This window comes from Buteo buteo, chromosome 11 (assembly GCF_964188355.1).
Source record: "Buteo buteo chromosome 11, bButBut1.hap1.1, whole genome shotgun sequence".
NCBI classification, from domain to species: Eukaryota; Metazoa; Chordata; class Aves; order Accipitriformes; family Accipitridae; genus Buteo; species Buteo buteo.
Genome location: NC_134181.1, coordinates 37,398,411 through 37,420,855, shown reverse-complemented (window position 1 = coordinate 37,420,855; position 22,445 = coordinate 37,398,411). Strand labels below are relative to the sequence as shown.

Genomic DNA, 22,445 nt, shown 5'->3' with positions numbered 1-22,445 from the left:
TATTATTTTGCTGCAGTATTTCTTCAAGCCTACAGTATGTTTAAAGGTACTTTATTCCTTTATAAAGTGTTGAAAATTCAAGTTTTCTTTGGATGTTGACTCTGAATTATAATACTTTTTATTCCAGTCTCTGCTTCATCAGAATTCCAAATGTAGTGTCATGACTATCTTTTCTTTTCTCTTTTAAATGTAAGCAACTCTTCACCAAGAACTGTGATTTGCAGTCTGTTTTCTGACTCAGACCTTTTAACATGCAAGCAAAGAGAGAGAATGTGTGTGTGTTATGGTTACTGTACTAATTAACAACTTTCCTCTTGTTAGAGCAGATAATAAAGGTTTTACCAAAGTCATTTCCTCTTTGTGCTGTGTAACTTGCAAAGGTGCTTGAAGAACGTATCTGAAATTCTCTCAGTAGCTACTTTAATCTGTATCTAAAGTATGTTTCTGTTGGCTGTTCTCCATGCATGGTGTTATGTCAGATGACACATTATGCCCAAACTGTACTTAAACAACAGTCAAGTGTTCCTAAAGCAAAGTGTAATTTCCTTTTGTGCCTCTGTTAAGACAAACTGATCCTAACAGAACTACAGGTGTTGTTAATGAGAGGTTGCATTGCCTAGAATAGGATTTGTTGGTTTTCTGATGTGGAAGGATTTTAGCAGGGTGCATTTGTCAGCATTTCTTTTCCCTCTCTTCCGTCTGTTACTTAAAAGTCTTTGTGCTTTCTTTTAAAAAGAAAAAAAAAAAAGAAACAGAAAAAGTGTGACTAGTCCAAAATCAAAACAGTAACTTGTTTTGCTCTATCTCAACTAGGCTAGCATTCCCTTTGCTGTTATTGGATCCAATCAACTTATTGAGGTGAAAGGGAAAAAAATCAGAGGCCGTCTGTATCCCTGGGGAGTTGTTGAAGTTGAAAATCCAGAGCACAATGATTTCCTTAAACTGCGCACAATGCTGGTGTAAGTAATGGTAAAATTATCCCATCTCCTGTGGTGACATAACTGTTACAATGACTAGAGTTATAAGAACATGAGCTCCTTAATTCAAAACTAGCTCTGATGGCAGTGTAGAGTGACTATTTAGCCCCCCTGCAGCTTGTTTTGCTGCTGTAATCCTCTGATCTCTGACTTCAGAAAGTATTTTCTATATTTTACATTACCAGATATATGTGACAGTTTTTATGCCTTATGTGAACTGATTTGATAGCTTTACATGTAAATTGAAGTTTTGTTATAGTGCAGTGGGTGGGGCAGAGAGGCTTTTAAAATACTACTCAAAGTGATTGATTGAACTGTGAAGACAATTCTAAAGGCAAAGCTTAGTTTTCTTGGCAGTATAGGAAAACCTATGTTAAATATGATACCCCGCCCCTTATGATTTTGGCTGATACGGGTATTTTGCCTGTGTGGATGAAGTGGTTTTTTTAATGATGTCTCACTATTGTTGTAAATGGAATTCTGTTGTGCATTTCTGATTTCAGTCTCTACTGGGCAGGGATTGCCCTCTGCTGGTCATTGGTAGCAAGCATTTTTTTTCCTTTTTTTTTTTTTTTGACAATTGGAAATTGTTAAGCAACATCAGCTGTTATGTGAGCCAAGGAGCTCCACCTAATTCTCAGTTACAAACTATACTTAATAGCACTTAAGAGTCATAAAATGCTTTAGGAATTAAAATATCTTTCTGAATAACTGTCTTTGCAAGGTTCTTAATACTGCAAAGACTGGTATAAACAACCCCTATAAAGTAATTAGTGAACAAGAGGAGGACAGCATACTTTGGGTCTTTGAAGAATATTGGTGGGAGGGCACTTAAGTATGAATTAAAGACCAATAAAAATGAAAGCAGTGTTCTGGCTAGGTTTATGGCAAGCTTGGTCTGTAAGGATTATTTTTCCAGTAAATGCATCCATTGTATACAACAAAAATAAAAGATAAAAGAGTGTTTTTCTTCCCTTTGACAAGAAGGAGAAAGTGTTCAATAGCCCTTTACATGTTCTAGAACACACATGCAGGATCTGCAGGAGGTAACCCAAGATTTGCACTATGAGAACTTCCGTTCAGAGAGGCTAAAACGAACTGGCAAGTAAGTATGCGTGTGCCTTTGGGCTCTGCTCCTTGTGAGTCTCTCCTTCCACTGTGACGTTCGACTTGCTTGTCCTCTTAACTAATCCCACCTGTAACTAATTATTTCTCATGAGATTTCAATCTATGGAGTTACTGAAAATTGTATAAAATGCTCTTCTTGAAGAGGAGTAATATGTAGCAAAGTGCCATGCTTACAAACAGCTGTTCTTGGTTTTGTATCCATTCCCTTTTCTCTATGCTTTTAATGTGTATAAAGAAGTAGTGGGCTGCGAGCAAGATAGGTTTTTATTTAATGATGACTACTTGTTAAAAATAAACTCTAGTGGGCACATTTAAATAGGCCCCAGCTTATCTGATTGGGTAGGATGTTGCTTCTCCAGTTATTGCAGCACTGCGATGGTGGCTGTTCTCTTGCCCCTTCATATAGGGCTAGAGAGAAGTTTAGACCAAACAATCTTTTTTTGGTAATGTGTGTGGGTTTGGGGTTTTTTTTGGTTGGTTTTTTTTTTTCTTGGAAAGGCTTCTGTCCTTGGCAACTTAATGCAAAAAATCTGCATCTATCTGTGCTGTATCTTTTTTGATAGCAACTTATTCTTGTCCCCACTTTACTTGTTCTGTAAGTATTCAGCCAAGCATTTTGATCTTAAAGAAGAAAAAAAATAGCCTACACAGCTTTTTAATGGTTGATTTTTGTACCGTGTATAGATAGTGGAGGGGATCTATTGATTAGAATAAACGGTAAAAAAAATCCACATAGCAGCGAAGAAATCTAATTTTAAGAAATGGAGAGTGAATAACAGGAGTCTGTGAGGTAAGGATGGCATTTTACAAAAGGGAAGCATGGGTTTAAGAATGTCCTAATTTCCCCTGTGCGGAAGCATGTAGACTTTTTTTGTTGTTGTTATATTAGCTGAAATAGGAGCCTTGAATCTGTTCTTGGAGATTTTTACTTCTGTATCTTATACCATCAATGTGTTCTTTTGTTTAATAGGCCTGTTGAAGAAGAAGTGGTAGACAAGGATAGAATCCTCCAGCAGAAAGAGGCTGAGGTAAGAGGGAGATTCTAAAACTGTTGTTCTTTAATATAATACACTATGTTCCAATTTCAGTATTCTATGTCAACTACTGCCTACAGAGTGTAAGATTGGAGTAGTGAAAAATGACAGACCTAATCTGAACATACAAGATGGCCATACAAAGTGTTTTGTTTATAGTCACTTGTGTACTGTGGATGGTAGGTAGCATGTGGACTCCTGGTTGTAGGCAGGGTATTTATCACTTCCAGTTTGTATGCTAATTTTCTGTAAGGATAGGTGCTATTTTTTTATGTATTGAAATCAATTTATATTTGTCAGCTACATGTGCTGCTTTAAACTTAGTATGTTGGGGTAGACTGATAGTCTAATGTAATTTCAGATGTGCATGGCTTACTATGAGCATGTTACCAGTAAATTTCTTCTTATGCCTTGTGGCTATGGAGTAGAAAAAGGTTGTTGAGTGTTAAAAATCCCATGATATAATTAATGTGCATGTTTTTACATCTTAATCTTTGACTTGCAGCAAAATTCATAGCGTTTCTGTTGTACCAGTCAACTTATGGATTTGATGTTTTCAACCTCTGATTTCTTACTCTAGTTTCAAGTTATTACTAGGCCTTTCAACTTAACATTTTTATGCTAAAGTTCTAAAGATTCAGAGATTTTTAGCCTACTATTTAAATTCAGGTATTACACTGCCAATGCTTATGACTGCTTGCACTGTGAAAACTTAAGACTTGCTGCCAACTGAAAGATAGTGTTTTTTCTGTTTATCCTTCTTTTATCCAATTCAGCTTGGATACAAGTCCATAAATGGAGGAAGGTAGGATTTAAAAGATCAATACATACATGCAGTGATTTGGAGTAAGAAATAAAAAACCACAGTTCCGTGTGTTTCTGAGGTGAAAGATTGACTCCCATACGTGGAAATTTTTGGAATATAGTTACTTTGCTCTGTGCATTTCCTTTTTCCTTTATAGCATCCATATTTAAAAATAGCTAACCCTGGTTAGCTATTGGCTAACCCTGGCATATCGACATAAATAGCAAAAAATTTTCCTAAAAGGAAGCACAGAAACAGCTGATTATCACCATAACTAGTAGCTAATAATATGAGTTACTGGAGATTAAATGAGCTGCATCTTTATCACTGTGTAACTTCATTTCAGCAACATAAGTATGCTTGATGGCCATGCACTTAGAGTGGAACTTCTGCAAGTATTCTGCACCCAGATTAACTGCCTCCCTGATGTGTTTGCAAAACAACAGTAGACCATCGGCTGATAGCTAGGAATACTAGATGCTTTGAAAGTGTCAAGAGTATCATTTGGAAATGTTTTGTGTGTTTTCTTTTTTTTCTTAATGCTTCCAAGATTCATGCAGTAGACTTTGAGAACTTAGGTCATAACTGTTTCTCCTGTTATTTGAACTATATAAATTGTACATGCCTAGTAGTTAAATAGAAACTTGGGTATTCGTGTAGAACTATTTGTCTTAAGGCTTACATTTGAAAAAATTCTCCTATAACTGTTTCCCCTGGAAACTGTTGATACGGCAGGGAAGTTATTATATACTAGTCTCTTCTGACCACTCTTGTATGAATGTATTTATAGTATTTTTATATCTATATATGTATGTAATGTATTATATTTTGTATAATATGGCTAAAGGGATGAAGTCTTGAATTTCTTGGAGGACAGTCTCTGAAAGTTTCCTCTGGGAGTAATCATCTCTGAATAACTGCTGCTGAAGTTGCAGAGGATTAGGTTAGAACTTGAAAAAACAAATAAATTTTTAACTTCTGCGTTCTATTGTCCCAAAGAGATCAAGAGGCTTTGCTGAATCTTCTGTAGATAAGCTGGTATGAAATCCCTTCATCTCCATATCATCCCTAAGGTTCAGACTGGGAAAAGTCTGCGGAGGAAAGAGGCACAGAGGAAATGGGCTTGCATTCCATGGCCTTTGCAGAGAAAACAAATACCATTTCCCCTCCTGTTTTGCATTCCCATCAGTAATGGTGCTTGAAGTTCTATTTACAGTTTTGTGAGGTTTATATAACCTTGGAAGGAATGAATGCTTGGGCTAGCGCCAGGATCATCTTTATCAAGGCATCACTTTTACTAAATGATCTTTTATTATGTCAAAGGATGTGGTCCTCAGTTCAGCAATTTGGAATTGCTAATCTGTCATTTTGGATTTATTGCTCAGTCTGGTTGTGCTTTTTGCTCATTTGCAAGTGATGACCTGTTTTTCTGAGCTGGGAAGTGAAAATAAGAATAAAGACATCCATGTTCCTTACTGTAAATATGCTGCAGTTCACCTTATTTTGACGTTGTGGGCACAAACTTAAAAGTTTGTAGTGTTGTGCTGTAATCTTCCTACTCCAAAAATGTCTTGTAATAAAAACCTTTCGAAGTTTTGAGAGGCAATACTTCCAGAAAAATGTTAAGGCCGTGATTACATGAAATGGCAAGGAGCAAACTTCCTCTGATTTTTTTCCACTGAGCTACCCTGAGGCTTTGGGCAAATCCCTTTGCTCCACTGTCTTCAGTGGAGTTGGTCAGCAGCAGCCTGAATATAGTAGAATTAATTGCAACATTGAAATTGTTTTCTCTCTGTCCTTCAACTTTCTGAATGTGTTTAATCCTTTATCAGATGACATGAAGAACCCTGGTTTAGTGTGCGAGTCAGTGGGGGAACAGCCTGCAGTGGCGGGGCTGCCAGGCTGGGGTGTATCAGCAGCCCTGTGAGTAGGTGAGGATATGATGAACTCTTACGTGTGCGGGTAACAGCCTGGTATTGCAGGTATTTGTGTAAGTGTTTTCTTGAAAGATAAGGTGAAAACTTCTATGTGAAGAGACAGCATGGCTGCTGATGAAGGCCTGCAGCCCTAAGGGGAAATAAAAACAGCTCTAAGGTTTAATTTGTATTGTGGAATGTTATTGCCTAGTGCAGGGGGAAGGAGGCATGCTTTATGCAGAGTGCTTCAGCTTTCTGCTGTGAAGTGATGTAGTCTCAGTTCTGGGAGACCATCATGAGAAGAAAACTCTTAGTAAGCAATTAGCAATGGGAATCCCTTGGGAGCTGGAATGAAGAACAACTTTTTTTTTGTCCTTTTGAGTTGTTCTTTGAAGGAACAATGCTTGCTGCCCATGTAGTGCGATGGCTGTGGCCATAGTGACTTCTGCTATTTATAATGTCAGTGTGTCTTATGAAAGACATTTATCTAGTTGGTAGCCCCTTTTCCAATATAGTACCCTTGTCAGGAGTATTTTTCTTGTCTTAGTTTAACAAGATTAGTTGTTCTCTTTGGTATTGGGAGTATCTTTAACCAACAGCAACTGTCATGGAAATGTCCTGGTATACTAGAAAATCCACTGTCTACAGCTTTCTGTCTTGCCCTATTCTTGCATCCTCTTCCCTTAGGAACTTTCTTAGGTAGAGGCATGGGCAGAAATAATCATACTTGGTGTGGGGAGGGGAAGCAGGTTAGTGGGAAGTAGATATTGTTCGTTTTTTAACATTTATTTTCCTGTGATATCTGTAGGGTTGTCACTGAAAAGCCACTCACCTTGTTCAGACAGGAGTAGTACTTGTTGGTATTCTGGGCAAAACATACTATAGATGAAATCTTGTAGGTAAAGCAAAGCTGTGTATCTGTGGTTTCTGTTAATGGTGTGGAAGCCATTAGGAAGCTGTATGGTTCACTTTTAACTCTGTAACCTTAAGTCTCATTTTCAATGTTTGTTTCCTTTCTGTGTTGCTACAGTAGTTATGTGTAGTCACTACCCAGTAGTTACATGATAGTTTGAAGTAAATTTTAGTCCTGACATGGTAAGTAAACTAAGTTGAGTTTATACCAAGGTTAAGTTTACTCTTTTGATTTTTGTTATCTGGGAATTCACAGGAATTGTTTGTTTTAACAGATTTCCAAACACTGTTTCCTAGCTTCCTTTTCACCATGTGCATTGACCCTGTGCTATCATGTTGCAGCATCCTTTCTTTAGGGCATGAATGCAAGTTCCCTGCAGAATATGTTAATGCTGCTCTTACAAGTGAGAGGGTTTACTGCTGAGCAAGATCAAAGTCATGGTATGCCCTTGATGCTTGCAATCCCCAACAGCGAAGGGAACACAGATGTTGATATGACATCAGTTTCAGTCTTTTGTGTGGTCTTTTACAATCACCTTTATTAAGAGGAAAGACTGTTTATGTCTATCCAGTAGGTCTAATAAGGTGAAGACACACAAGTTGTTTTTAGCTTGTATTGTAATGTGTAGGAATGGTTCTTATGACCTGTCCTCTACTTGAAGAGTAATTGTGGAAGAGACTGACATGGTTACCACTTTGAGTACAATACAGCTTGATTCTTTTTTTGGTTTTAATTTTAATTTTACACTTGAGCTGACAGGATTCTTACTGCGCACATTACTTTCTCTTAGAGATATTTGTGTGAATTCTCCCCAAGTTCGCTTATTACATCTAACTTTAGCCCTGTAGTTATGCAGCCAGGTTTTAGTGTGTGGCATCTATCATTAGTCATAGTTTGTCTGCTAAGAATACTGTTACGAAACTGATAGTTGTGAGTTTGCTTAGAGCTCTTGAGAAGCCACAGTTTTACAGTAGAAAGCAATCACTCTGGATTGCTTGCATATCAAATGCTCAACAAAAACAACCAAAACAAAATGCTGATGCAGCTGAGGATGCAGTGAGAAAGATAGGTGTGCTTGAGTACCTGTTTATTTTTATTTTCTTTTTTATTCGCCAGCTTCCCTTATGAAAAGGAAACTTCAGTGATGACTTACCTACTAATGGCCGTAGGAGACAACAATGTGCCTAGTTTCTTTAGCAGGCTTTGTGCCTGAGTTTTTCTACTGAGTTATGCTAAAATAGCTTCAGAAACTTGCCATTATTTAGCTAATGGATGAGACTAACACTCCACCAGTAGATCTCAAAAACACCACATGAAAATAGAAAAGGAAAATCTTCTTACAATCTTAATGTTAGAGCAGAGTAGGTCTCCTAGTGCTTTTGTCCTACCTTACATTTGAGTCATATGCAGCATCTGATTTCTTTCATGGTGTGGGCACATTTTACCAGTTAAGGTTAAGAAAATGTGAGACTCGACATTGTATTTAAGTCTTAAAATGTGATGTTGGCTGTTAGCAGAATGCTGTGTTTGAGCAACCACCATAATACATGTGCAGCAGTATCTTCCCCTGTGATTACTGAATGGTTTCTATTTTGGGAATGTTTCATGGCTCAGCTTGGAGTGCTCTTGGGAAAGCTCAAGTAGGCGAGCTTCCAAAAACCTAGTTCTATTCTGATAGTAAATCGGCAGAGAGGCAGTTCAAAAGACCAGGTGTCTTACATTTTTACAAGTTGATCTTTGAAACTTTTCTCTTTTTCTTGGACCATGGAATCAATGCAACTCTCATTTCTGAGACTTTCTGCTTTTTTTTTCCTCCTTCATGCAGCATTATGCCATCTTTTTGATGAGAAGCTTTTGTTTTAAGTGTTTTGCAGAAAGATGTAGATGGCTATATAATAATGGCTGTATATAATACAGATGGCTATATATAATACAGACTTAGCTGTATCTCGCTCCATTCCTGTGTGAATCGCCTTTTGTCAGAGTGTATTTATGCTGCAGTCACAGGAACCTGAATTAGCCTTTACTGAACCCTGTGCCGCTGCAGCAAGAGGATAAGTATCAGTATGTAAGCCAGCTAGTTTTAGGCAAGCTCTGTTATCTCTGGCTATGCTGCAAGCTCTGCACTTCAGTTTCTTACGCTTTCCCGAATCAGTATCTGAGGCCAGGCAAGAAAAAGTGATATAGGCATCTGCAGTTAATTTTTCCCTGTTCTGTGATGCTTCTTTCAGCTTTAAAAAACAACAACAAACAAACAAAAAAACCAAAACAAACCCCAAGAAACTCCCCCCAAAACAAAAAAAAGCCCCCACAAATCCAGCTCAACACCACATAGATGTAGTCAAGCATTTATCACAGATTTTTTTGTATTGAATCTGCTGGAGTAACTGGTATCACAATAACTGATGTGGTTGACTGGATGAAAATACAGTATACTTGTTTAAACATAGCAGTGCTTTTTGAGTTGAAGACTTTCTTTCATACGTGCACACACCTCTGGAAAACAGATGAAAGCAGTTCTCTAACTACTTTTTTCCTAAAGGGGGAAAAAAGCTGGATATATTAAAAGCTACGCAATTATTCTTAGAATAATGAAAATTTGCTATAAAAACCTCACATTATTACATTATGACATGATCTCCAGTTTGAGACAGACTCATATTTTACACAATGTGTATGGAAATTGCAGCCTATTTCTTTTCCAGTTTGTAAGATAGGGCACTTGCAATTGTGTATGTGGAACTTCCCCACCTGCATTTGGAAGGAAATACTTAGTTATTTTTAAACCAAATTAGAGGTATTTGCATATACATTTTGAAAATCTGTATTGGTGTTTCTTATTCTTTCTTAGGAATGTTTATTTAAATTAATGGGGGGGAAGCATTATATATAACTAGCATTTTATGAGATGGAAATTAACTTAAGTGTCATAAGAAAATGCCTTTAAGAAAACAGTTATTTCCAGGAAAGGTCATTGTTTAGATGTAAAAATATTGGTGCTTAATATGTTTAGTCTGTGTTTCCAAATTTTGTAAACATCTTTCTGTTTTGCTTTTGAAGTAGTTTTTAAATTCTCTCTGCACCTTGGGCTGTTAACTCTGCAAATTTTTAGCAACAGTATCTGGCTAGCCACAAGATGACTATTAATACATGATTTTATGCTTTGAGCACTTGTATCAGAACAAAGCTGCTTCAGCTCACTCAAGCAGTGTACCTCTGTCCACACATAAAGGCCATGTTTTCTTTATTGTAGATTAAATTCACAGGTCTGCAAGCTTCAAAAGATTTGGATTTTATTGCTTAATTTTCACTATAAGTATTCTTACAATTTTTTTGTGAAAGTTAGATGTAATGCATTAAAGAATCTGTGATGGGAAAAACAAAGTATTCAATCATGTGAATTAATCTAACGTTTCCAGTTTATAAAGAGGCAAATTGGATCTGCGTTCTACCATGGAAGAAAAAGATTTCAAGTTTCCTGGATTTTGGATTCCTCATGAAATTGTTTTAAACATGTGGGTGTTTTTCTCTTACAGCTGCGCCGCATGCAGGAGATGATTGCACAGATGCAGGCCCAAATGAGGATGAAGCCTGGAGATGATTAAGATGCTTAACATCTGGATGTATCAGGTATGACTTTTCTTACTAGTTTACTCCTCTTATATAAGATTTTCACAATTATTATTGTCAATTTTGCACTTTGGACTTGCTTTTACAGTGCTTATAGAAAAAATTGAGTGATGTTCTGGGTAGACTAGAAATAAAGACCTATGCAGATGTTACCTTTCCAGCTGTTTTTAAGACCTGTAAATGCTTATCTTCAGTGCCTTATTTTTGGATCATGCAGCTTTGTTTCTGTTAGCAAAAGCTGCTCAGAAAATTAATTTGACTATACGTAAACAAAAGTTAGGGTGTTTTGGGGTATGTAGGCTGCTGAATTTATAGCAATTTTTTCAAAGAACCGAACAAAATTTTAGATGAACTGGTTACCTGTACTCAATACAGAACTCCCTTGATGCATATATGATATATTAGGTGGGATCTGAATGAGTGGAAAAAAAAAAATTATTGTAGCAAATATTCATGCTTTCTTCTGAATGCAGCTCTTCTGGCATAATTCTTCTTTTAAATGCAAGAATAAAAAATAGAAGGATATGAGGAGTCTTGTTGCTTAATACTTCAGTTTAATACTCTAGTTGTGATTGCTGGTCTTCTGGAATGTAAAGCTTGAATAAAATGGATTGTATTATCCCTTATGACCTTGTGGCAGCTGCCAACATTCCAAGCCTAAAATAAGGAGATTTTTTGTTGCCTTTATTTGAACCTTCAGTCTTCCTGTTTATATTAAAAAAAAAAAATAAAAAAAAAATCTCCTAAGGAATAAATTTATTCACTGGATTCCTATTTAAGCAGATGTTGATGATTTTACTGGTATGCGCACTGTGATCTTTGAGTGAAGTAGTTAAGGGGAAAAAAGTAGTTCAAACTCAGGTTTCCTACTGTCATAATTCCAAGTCTTGCAGATAGAGGAGTCTTCACATCATGTCTTCCAACTTCCATACTAAGATATATTTTCCCAGAGTTGGAAATCTAAACACTGAGGATAATTTTGTATCTGACCATGCAGTGTATGTGATAGCAGTGTCTGAGATAAAGCTCTTGCTTCCCCAGACAGTAGCTGGTAATTATGTAGCTTGTTAAATATTTTAGACTGAACTGAAGGTCCCAAGTTTTCACGGTGACTTTGTTATCATATGGCCAAACTCTGACCACTTGTGAAAATGGCTGTTTGATGCAGGAAACCTTATGTAGTCTAAATTATTATTATGTTTTTTGCAAAGGAGCTCAATTCTTTCTGCGACTTACAAATCACATTTAATCACATAGCATCCTTTAAACTGATAGTTGGTAAGAAAAGAACCCACCCTAAACCTAACAGGCTTGTCCATAGTTGTTGCTTGTAGAGCATAGGATGGCAAATGTTACAAATATATTCAGAGCTCTTTCTTCAGTTCCTAGATACTGGACTTGCTGTGAAATCAGTATCTGAGGGCTAATCGGATGCAGTATTCCCACTAATGGTTAGCCAGTAATGGAACCAGAATTCCCTGTGTTTCACAGCTTCTGGCAACACTGGATATGATATTTATAAAAACAAATTGGAGCAAGGTTTGTCCCAGGCTGAATTTGCAGCCATGGATACTTAAGTAAACAGAGTTCTGAGCATGCTCACGTGCATCCAAGTGAAATGTTATTTTGTAGATGCTTTACATTGCTAATTTGGAATGCATCTTGGACTACTAAATGTGTTAAGCAGGAGAGCTTTGCAGACTTAACTAAGCATCCACATGATGTTGTGATTTAGTTTGAACTAAATCTTAAAGTTAGTTGGTCTGAAATATTGAATGTGAACAAATTTGAGAAGGATTTGAATGAGATCGTCATATGTGGAGGTCCCGCTGTTTCTCTGGAATCTGCTAAACTATATTTCTGCAGCTGCTCTGGAAATCATGTCATTTGTCAGATTGCTTTCAGGAAAGAATTTTAAACTCCTTTTTTGTTACTCTTGAGATATTGATTGATAGGCTTTTACCATAATTTGTTGGCTAATATGCACAGTCAGAACTGCAATTGCAGTCCTGCTAAACCGGAGTGTTGCTGTGTGATCCTGTCAACATGTTGAGGTGAATCCTCACCTAGAACTTAGCCTTAGGGAAGTTTCTTTCATGCTTGCTAACTGATTTTGCAGTTTAGGAGGAACGATAATTTTAACCTGCATCATTCCCATCAGATTTATTTGCTGTATTTTACTGAACTCACTATTTCCAGAGATACCAGGAAACTTGTAATTAACACAGTAGTTAACAAAACCAAACTGTCAACAAATTTAAATATACTTGAGATCAATCTTCTTGTTCTATCACAGCTTATCTTGAACATCTCTCAGGTTCTAGTTTTACAAGAACTTTAAATTATCAGCTCTGCTGCTGAAAGCAGTCTCTTCTCCAATTGCTTTTTTGCACCCTTACTTATCCTTGTGCTGAGAAAAATATGTAACTTTATCTATAACTTATGTAAAAATTAATGTTTTCACTCTTTATTTTTGATAAATACATATTCATTAATTTTCTTCGAAAGTCCCTTAAAAATATTTTTCCCTTCATAAAGTACAAGTATAAAGATGTTTTCAGATATTTTGGAAAAGAGAAGTATGCTGTAAATACCTTCATAGATACGAGCTGGAGACTAAACAGTAGGATAATGAAATGTGGTAATATCCATATATGTGAAATACGCACTTCTGATTTCAGATGTATTTCGGGGTGGGGAGAAGATTGCTGAATGTTTTGGGGTTTTCTGGAAAGAGTCTGGCATTGTATAATGATTAAGAAGTGCTAAACTCAAATCCTTGCCAAAAAGACTTGACGAGTCTGTATTATCATAAAGTGCTACACAGATGGGATGACTGGAAGGTCTGGTTTCCTTGATCCCTTTTGAATAGGGGTATCTTTAAAAGTATTATGGAAAGAGCAAAGGGAGAATTTACTTCAAGCAGTTTCCTTTACTTTCAAGACTGGAGTAAGAGAGGCATAAAGGGAGTGACAAAGGCAAAGATTATATGCAGGGAATATGCTCAGAGTTTCCAAAGACGATGGACAGATTTCTTGCTGTGGAGAAGTAGAAGCCTGAAGGAGAATGAATAGCAGCGCTGGTGGAGACTGGATTAGAGGTAGGAAGGGAAGATGATTTTGGAAACAGTAGTGACCAGTGTGCCAACCGCAGTTTTTGACAAAAGCCTGCGAGTACAGACTTACTCTACAGGATGGTGCTGATAAGAGCTTTTTAGAGCATCCCTAACAAAGGCGTGTTGACCTACACTTTTGTCCATTTCCTCTAAACATTTCATAGCTTCTGTGTACAAATGGTGCATGTGGAGGTGTTTGTAGCAGGCAGTGAGGGCACTGCTAGACAGCAGAATACTCTTGGAATAAGCAGGAACAATTTTTTTACCCTAACTTTCGTTATACTAATCTTACAAGTCCATGTGAAGCATGGTAAAGACTTTCAAGACAAGCTTGATTTTTCAGATTTCTAAAATGCAAGACACTGCTGTGAAGTGTAGGAGCTTATTGCTTCTTATATTTGACAGTTCAAATGAAGGATTGGACAGGAAGGAGATGGCTGGGTGGAATAAGTTACTAAAAACTAAAACAGATTTAGTTTTATTTGGATATTCCAATACAAAATGCTTTTGAAATAAGCCTGCAGTAATTCCAACAGCATATTTACTAGTTTCTGAACTTGTCCATCTCAGATGAGCAATTATTATGAAAAGCTGGAATTATTTTTTCAAATGAAATGCCTGTTGATGGGTGTTTCTTCCCTTTTTCTTCTCTGTTTCTGAAAGTGTATCTCTTTGCAATCTGTTTTCCTCTTTTTATTCTTACAAATCTGGATTGTCTTGTCTTCTACTCAGCTTCAAGATCATACTGGGACAAACCAGTAACAGAAGCCAGGCTATGGAAAACAAATATAGCCAGCTGGAAATGTAGTTATGGTTAGGGAAATGTGTTCAGAAAAAAACCCAAGCATCTTGCACTTAAAATATCTGTAGGATGTTGAGAATTCTTCTAGTATAGCTCATGATTTCCACAAGTATTTTAAAACCTCCTGAGCTCACTAACACTGTTCTGATTCTTGATAAGAATAGTACTAAAGGCACCAAACAGCTATTTCTTTCTACCAATGAACTGACATAATTTAACAGAACAACACAAAGCATTGTCATAGCAACCAGCCTTCTAAAACGATGCTGCTGAATGCTGAATTGATCTGATGAGAAATGTCATTTGAGGAAGTAAAGATCATGTTGTAGTTTTTGGCAGCTGAAATTGAGAGCCTAGAGAATGTGAAGCTTGGGCAAATTTGTAGTATTTGGAACAACTGCCTGGCGCTGCTAGTGGATGTTTCTCTGGCTAGAAACTAGACTAGAAGAGCGCCATTGTTCTCCAACTCTTTTTCAGCTCTTCTAACCATGGACTTGTTCAGCAAACCCTGCCTTGATGGGCTAGCACAAGTTTTTGTTTCCCCTAGAAAGTAGACTTCTGATAGAAATTGTCATTTTTCCTCTGCTGCTGTACAACTAAAGTGCTGAACTTGTGTGGCTCCATAGGACCTTGCAGTTGACTTGTATAGAAAGACCTTAGCAGGGTCCTCAAGAGCTACCTTGTAGCTGGTCCCCACCTGCCCTTCTGTATAACGTGCAAAGAGCTAGGCAGACTTCAGGTCTGAGTCATGTTATGGCCTTAATCCTTGATGTATAGAACAATAAAGCTTTCATTTGAGTGTGTTCATCTAAAAATAATATCTTACATTTCCCTGTTAGTCCATACTGCTTTCAGTTGGTGAAACAGTCATGTTCTTGGATTGCAAGTAGAACATAATAAAAGACCATGTTGTACTTGGATACTGACCTTGGCTGTTCCACAGCATCTCTGTGGCCTTTGACGAAAAAAAAATTGTGCAACTCTTCCCAATAGGAAAAAGGTAGTACTTTGTTAAATTTGTAGTCTTCAAAGCATTGTACAGAAAAAAATATGTATCATTAATGTGATATGTAAGTCTGAAGTATTAGTCAGGTCTGTAAAACCTTCTGTACCTAAATATTGTCTGTCTTCTGGCTCTTAAAGAATCTGGCTTGGATTTCTCTCGGTCTGCATTTTCTATATGCAAAACTTCCAGGATTTTGTCAGGACCTATTTCTATAAGGAAAATTTTCCCCTAGAAATAGTGGTGTATCATTCTAACACTGTAGGATTCATGCATCTTGAAAAGCCCATTCCCATTAAGACCAATTTCCGTAACTGCTATGCTTATAGAAGAGAGGAGAGCAAAATGCCCCCCCCCCACACCTCCCCAAAACCAAAACACTCTTTACTTTGCAGACTTAAAAGCTTTTGAAGGAATGGTACAATGTTTGCAAAACTTAAAATGAAGAAAATTGAAACACCCAATAACAAGTTTTTCTGATACCTTCACCATAATTGCCCAAACTGTATCTCGATAAATTTTATCAATAAATGGATCAATGCAAATTGGTTCAATTTTTGTCAAGTGATCCCAGAGAATATAAAATAGAATATAAAATTCCTAATGGATCACTGCAGAAGTCCTGTTTTGTGGGGAAGTGTCAGGAGTGAGTGGAAATACATTTATTTGCTTTTCACTGATGTGTCGATGCCTTGGGAAAGATGGAGTCCACAGTGCAGTGGCTACAGTGGCATTCTCAATTCTTGTGAGTATGTGCAGTGGCACCTTCCATTCTGCCTCCGAGAGGCTTGATTACCAAGGAGTGTTACAACTGACATATTCCACTTCTTCCTCTGTCTCAGTGACAGCTGTTGGATGCATGGGATGCAGGGGGTGAGGGGAGGTGCTTGCTGCCAGAATTTCTTGGGCATTAGTGGGCCTGAGGAGTGGAGGACGTAGACCTACCAGCTCCGTGCCAAAGCCTGACGTGGTATCACAGGGGACCTGTAAATGCTTCAGGCCACCTGTTGCTAAATAAATGTTTTCAGAGGAACATCTCTTATAGTTCTGGAGCTTGGAGCCTGGTATGTGTATGTGACTCAGTGGATATTAACTGCGTTAGCATATTAAATTAACTGATAAACATTGGAAAGCAGTTCAAAGGCCAGTTTAACTTTGTATATACTTGGCTGATGACCTTTGCTATGAGGAAGTATAAGGTGTTGCTACAGAGTAGCAAAAGGAAAGGGAACAAACTTGAAGCAGCAAAGTCAACAGAGGATGACTGAAATATCAGAAGCCCAAATTTTAGGGGTGCGAGTGACTAAATGAGTCAAAACTAGCTAACAATGGGATATTGGTGTCATTCGATACTCCTTTTGGAAAGATACCATTTTTCAAAGTTCTTGCTAATGATTTTACACTCAAAGAGCTGTAGCTACAACATAAAATGGATGCTATTTGATGAAAAAGAATTTAGGTCCATGAGAAAATGTAACTGCTTATAAAGCAAATTTCTCTCACTGGCAATTCAGAAGCGTACACGGAGAGATGTCAAGTTGCCCTGCATTGTAGCGGTGTTCTTGAAGCAGCTGAGGGGGAGGCAAATCCATTCCTTCCCAAGGCATTCAAAACCTTTACAAATACAGGATTCTGAGCTGTTTGACCATGTGCGTCAGGTTGGAGGCATATGTAATGTTAGTTACGCTCCTTACTGAGAAAGTTTTGTTTTAATGGCATACTGGAGAAATGTATCGTCTTTCTTAAACGATGGTATGAATTCACATTGCAAATGGAGGCATTTATTAAAGCTCTGTATTGGTGAAAGGAATATGGGAGACTGTAAGGTTAGTCTAATAAAACTGGAGATCAAATTTGTAAAGAACAGTATCATAAAATATTGTCTCATAAGGAGATTAGGAAGAAGGAGCAGTGAAATGAATCCACACTGAAAATGCACAAACATACTTTGCCCAAGTATGTTCTATGAGCGTATAAAATGTGGATATCGTGTTGCTAATGCTGGTAACATCACTGCACAGCTGTGCTTATAACCTGAGCCTTCATGTTTATTGGAAATTCCAGTCTTTTTGTGAGTCTGAAGCGTCAGTTATGGTTTCCTCTTGAGGTATCTTCTGTAACAGATTAGAGTTAGGCAGGCAACGGCAGAAATTTAGTTCCTCTTTCATAGTCGGAGTAGCAGTGTAGCGCAACAGGGTAATTTTGAATTTTAATATTGGCTTTGGTTAGCAATGTATGGACTCTGGCTTTAAAGCCTTAATGCTGGCTTGCTTGTTCTGGTTGTTATGGGAATTGATGGCCTCCTTAAAATATTAAGTAATTGCGCATTGAACAGAATTCCCACTGTGAGAATGACAAAGAGCAGAGGACCCTGTTGTCAGCTTTCCTTGCTCCTGATCCTAGCTGGAGTCAGCAACTGTAGTCTAGATGAGTGTTGCACTGTACTTTACAAGTGAGTTGACACAACAATGTTTTGTAGGATATTTTTTTTTTTCCATCCAGATGAACGTTGAGATAAAGCTATTTTTTCCTGTTGGGTATGAGTATTTTTGGAACTGGAGAATTTGAGGTGTCTCCTGAGTTCCAAATCTGACACAGCTTCTTAAGCAGGGCCCAATTTTCAGGGAAAGCTGGAATTCTGCTTTCTTTGTAGCAGCCATTTCAATTGGCGAGTAGCTATAGAGACATCCAAAACTGGTAGTTGTTTTTGAAATTACAGACTGGTATCCCTTCTTTCAGCTGTATCAATACTGCTGTATGAATGCTTGGAAAAATCTATTTACTTTCCTGTTTTACCTAAGCAGTGTAATAAGTGTGCATGACATCAAACTTGCTGCTTACTTTTAGCACCATTTTAGATAAGTGGTTTTCCTTTTCCTCAGCAGAAGTAATGCTTCACATAACAGGTGGAGGTTGGTGTATTGTATGCGTTACTGTTGAGATGAGCTGTAACACAGTTCTTGTATTCTTGCAGATGGAGTAGTGTGTGGGTGCTTAAGAAAGTGTGTAACTAAAAATAAATTCTCATTTATGTGCTCTTATTAGACATTTGTGATAAATATTTGTGGCCAAACTGCATCTGACTCAGTTGATCTAGTCCTAATGCAGGTCCGTGTGATGCAGTATCTGAAATGCCCTGTATCTTCGATTACCCTGCTTTGGTCAGAGGGGCTCAGACTGCTCCAAACGCCCTGACAGTTTGTCCTTTCTAATGCTCTTTGTTTTCCACTTTTGTTCACAGCAGTATACAGTTCTCTAAGTGGATGGGTGCTCTGTTTTCTTTGACCGAATGGTAACATTCAAATGCAAAAGCTGGATGCTGCAGATCAAGACCTGCGTTAAAACAAAGTCTGAAGATCGTGTTGTGAAACGGCTTGTTTTATATATTCAATGTTAATCAAGTTATATTGTATCTTTTTTTATTATTTTGGTAACACTGTCTTCATACTTATAAATGTGGTTTTATTATCCTTCCTATACCTTTTTATACAAAAACTGATAGAGTACACTGCTTGGACTAGTAATTGTGATGGGTTTAAGGAGTTAATCGTGTATCTGCTAGGTTATTCTGAACAGTTTCGTGATTAATCCTGAAAGACTTTGTCGCCTGTTTACGGTAAATGTATGTGTGTTTGCACAGTATCATAGCTTTCACTTGCCATTTTAAGTCATTGTGTATCATATCAGTTTTTCATAACTCTCTCTGTGCTTTGGTTACTTTTGAAGCTTCATCTCTGGTGATTTATGTTTGTGTGATGTATGAGAAAAGGTACAAAACACTGATGACTCACCAGTGATGCAAAGAAGCTGACTTTTCTAAATCATTGTGCCTTAACATACCATAAACACTACACATGCCAACAACTTCTGTGGATGCCTCTGAAGATTTGTCTTCAGGTCTCAAGTATTGATTCCAAGAATTTCTGTCACAGGCATTTTTATCTGTCAGCTGAGCGATGGCATGTATGGAATTTTTTATATACCATAACACTAATTTTCATTGAAGTTTTGTAATAAATTGTATGAATGTGGAAAATGTTGAATTTTGGGGTGGTTTTTGTTGTTTTTTTGATTTTGGCTTTTTCAGGCTAATCTATGAAATATTGTAATGGCGTCATGCACAGTGCATATTCAAAGGAATCATGATGTTTACCCTGGGGAATGAAGGCGTTTTCTAGAATTTGTCTACAACTGCTTTGATTTCATTTCAAAACAACTTTAAAAATGTTTTAACGGGAAGTTAGGTAGCAAGACTTTGCATCCACTTTTTTTTTCCTCCGAAGTTCATTAGGCACCTACTGACATCTTTTAGGTTGGTAAATACCTTGGAAAATCTGATCGCACACCTTAGTTTATAAATTCATAAATGTTGCTGTTTCCTTTATGTCATTACTGAGTGTATAGCTCTCTTCTGCATGCTTTTTTAGTCTTGCATGTATTATATATATGCTTATGCATATATTATTTTGTAACTATGGGATTGAGACACTTTGTCTTCTGTACTACAGTGGGGTGTCTTTCATGTAATGATTAGCCCTAATTTTGCTGTCTAGCAATGAGTGTTTAGTCAGGATAGGTTTAACAAATGATTTGCATCACAGGGATGCATGTTTGGTTTGTGTTTGGAGTTGAACTGCATAAAATGGACATTACATTGTTATCTCAGTGGCTGCTATAATGAAGTTGAAAGAAGAAATGGAGTGACAGATTTGTGTTCATACAAAGTATCTTCAGGTTTTATGAAGATTTGAATTGTAAGCATGTCTGTCAAGAGGGCCAAGGCGAGAGACTTAATGGCCAACAAGTTCTCATTAATTGTGTGCCATTTTGTACAGCTTTCTTGTTGTTTTTTTTCCAGAATCTTGCATCATATTTTGCAACCTTCTTAAAATTATGTGCTGTCCATTTGTGCTTGTGAAAGTCAGGACAGCCGCGCCCCTCCTGAAAAACCAAGACTTTAGTTAGATTAGTTACATACTGGATTAGCTCTCTGAACAAAGGTAACATGAAAGGTTCATCTTTCAAGGCAAATTAGGACAATGGGGAAGTAGGCTTTCAGAAGCACCTAGTCTTTAATTTTATTAAAAACAGAGCTTTTTTTTTCTCCCCTCTTTTCAAAGCCAGGCACCTAAAGTTACTGTCACAATTCTTGTGTGGGAGCCTCAGTGAACGGATTTTTTACTAGCGGATATTGATTATTGATTGCTAGTGTCTGCCGTCTTTGGGCTTGTGAATTCCAGCTGGAGCATTTTGGCTCAAAACCTGAGATCTATTTTAATAATTGTCCAAGAAGGGCTTGCAGTACTGCTGATACCATACGTGAGTGCTTTTCCTTTCAATGTAGGCTTAATCTTTATGCCTTTTACCATTTCTTTGATGTTGTCTGATGTTAATCTTCAGTTACATTTGAGCTTGGTTTTGTTAAAATACTTCACAGCTTAACAAGGGAAGGTATAGTTTTTAAGCCAAGTCTTTGCTACTGTGAAGATCCCTGGATAGAAGACCCTGGCTAGAACCTAATTTCCGACCTTGCATTTCTACTCCCATCGGTGTCGGCAGTGTCAGGGCCATGGAAGACAAGTCCCTTTTCTCTGAATTCCACCCTGGCCTTCTCCATGCTGACATTTTCCAGCACTGTGACAAAGTGCCCACATGTAACTATTTTAATGACTGTTCAGCAGGATCAAGGAGCGGTTGATTGCCGTCCTTTCAGTCTTCATTAGATTTAAAACGCTGTGGCAGACTATAAAACAACTCGTGAAAGGCTGATTGGCTTGTTGGTGCCTTTAATTGTGGTGTAGAGTCTGTAATGGTCTGTGGCTCTCTAGCATTTAAAAGCAAGCAAATATGCTGAGAATTACCTGATTTTTATTTTTTTTCTGATGCTTTGAATCAATGGCTAAAAGTGAACTGGGCATGAGCTAATGGGGTTTTAAAATGTATGTGCCTAGGATTGCCAGTCTCTGGTCTTGGAAGTGTCTCCTTGTTTTGATATGAGGGACGTTTTGAATGAGAAGGTGGAAGAAATGGCAAGATAAGCACTGTGATAACTACAGTGGTTTGAGAAGTTAGTGTGACACTGTGGCATCCGTGTCAGTTTTGTTCCGAGGGAGGGGAGTATCCTTGTACTTGTGCAGCCATCACCGTGCCAAGCCTGTCCTGTCCTGTCCTGTATTCAGAAGAGTTTCAAGTCTGATTGTTTACCTGTCCTTGAAATGGGGAAGATGTGGTCCCTCCCTGCAGCTGTGGAAGTTGTGGAAAGGATCCGGGTGTCCTGAGGCTTCACATCCCACTCTTCTTGCTCCTTTACTGTTGAGTTGAGGTTCCTATGAGCTGTTCTTAAATCACGTGCTGCTGCTGCTTGTGGAGTGTTTAAAATTCATTTGAGTTCTCTCCTGCCTTTTCTGAAAAAGTTATACTGACAGTTTTTACCTGAAATGACTTTCCATATCGCCTCTTTCAAACGTTTTAATGGAAACAGCACGCATTCCTACTTTGCACGGTACGATTGCAGTATGATTCAGGCCTTCCCACTGTATTTTGAGACGCTAAATCTGGAACCACATTTCCTATTTATTCCATTTGTGTGTGTTGTGTGGTGGGGTTTTTTTTTGGTTTTGTGTTGGTTTGGTTTTGGTTTTTTTTTATATGACGTCTTCCTCCTCCTCCTCGAGAGTAAGGACCGCTTCCTACTCCAGCCTTCCACCCCTGAGCGAGGAAGCCGTGCTGGGGGCTTGCGGGGCCCTTGCGTGCTCCGGCCGGTGCGAGCGATGCGCTAACGCGGGGGTCGCCCACCCTCCCACCCCCGGGGCAGAGGAGGGCGGCGCGGGGCCGGCACCGGCACCGGGGCGGGCGCGGGGCGGGGCGGGCTCCCGGGATTGGCCGCCCCGGGCCGGCCCCGGCCCCGCGGTAGCGGTAGCGCTGGGGCGGCCGTCGCCGCGCACTCCGCGCTCGCCCGGGCACGGCGTTCTTGTCGGCTCCCGGCAAGGCAGGGCCGCCGGCGGCACCATGAGCACCGGCATGCGGTACAAGAGCAAGCTGGTCAACCCAGGTGAGGCGGCGGGGGGGACCCGCGGCCGCTCCTCCCCCGCGGCCCGCCGCATCCCTCACGCCTCACTCTTC

General features: G+C 38.5%; 2 protein-coding genes across 4 annotated transcripts in view; both read left to right on the top strand.

Annotated features, from left to right (window-relative positions):
* Nucleotides 1-19,359, top strand: part of LOC142037288 (septin-2) — a 40,553-nt gene extending 21,194 nt beyond the window's left edge. For 2 of the 3 annotated variants that reach the window (XM_075041566.1, XM_075041564.1), the window contains exons 9-13: nucleotides 814-959; nucleotides 1,999-2,082; nucleotides 3,076-3,133; nucleotides 10,310-10,403; nucleotides 18,565-19,359. In XM_075041566.1, the coding sequence (XP_074897667.1) occupies nucleotides 814-959; nucleotides 1,999-2,082; nucleotides 3,076-3,133; nucleotides 10,310-10,378 (357 nt within the window). In that variant the 3' untranslated portion in view covers nucleotides 10,379-10,403; nucleotides 18,565-19,359. The remainder of the gene's footprint in view (nucleotides 1-813; nucleotides 960-1,998; nucleotides 2,083-3,075; nucleotides 3,134-10,309; nucleotides 10,404-18,564) is intronic. The other variant, XM_075041565.1, reaches the window with a different exon arrangement.
* A 2,339-nt stretch (nucleotides 19,360-21,698) lies between these two features.
* SEPTIN5 (septin 5) overlaps nucleotides 21,699-22,445 on the top strand; it is a 45,660-nt gene continuing 44,913 nt past the window's right edge. The window contains exon 1 of the mRNA XM_075041568.1: nucleotides 21,699-22,374. The gene's annotated coding sequence lies outside the window, so the exon portion shown is untranslated. The remainder of the gene's footprint in view (nucleotides 22,375-22,445) is intronic.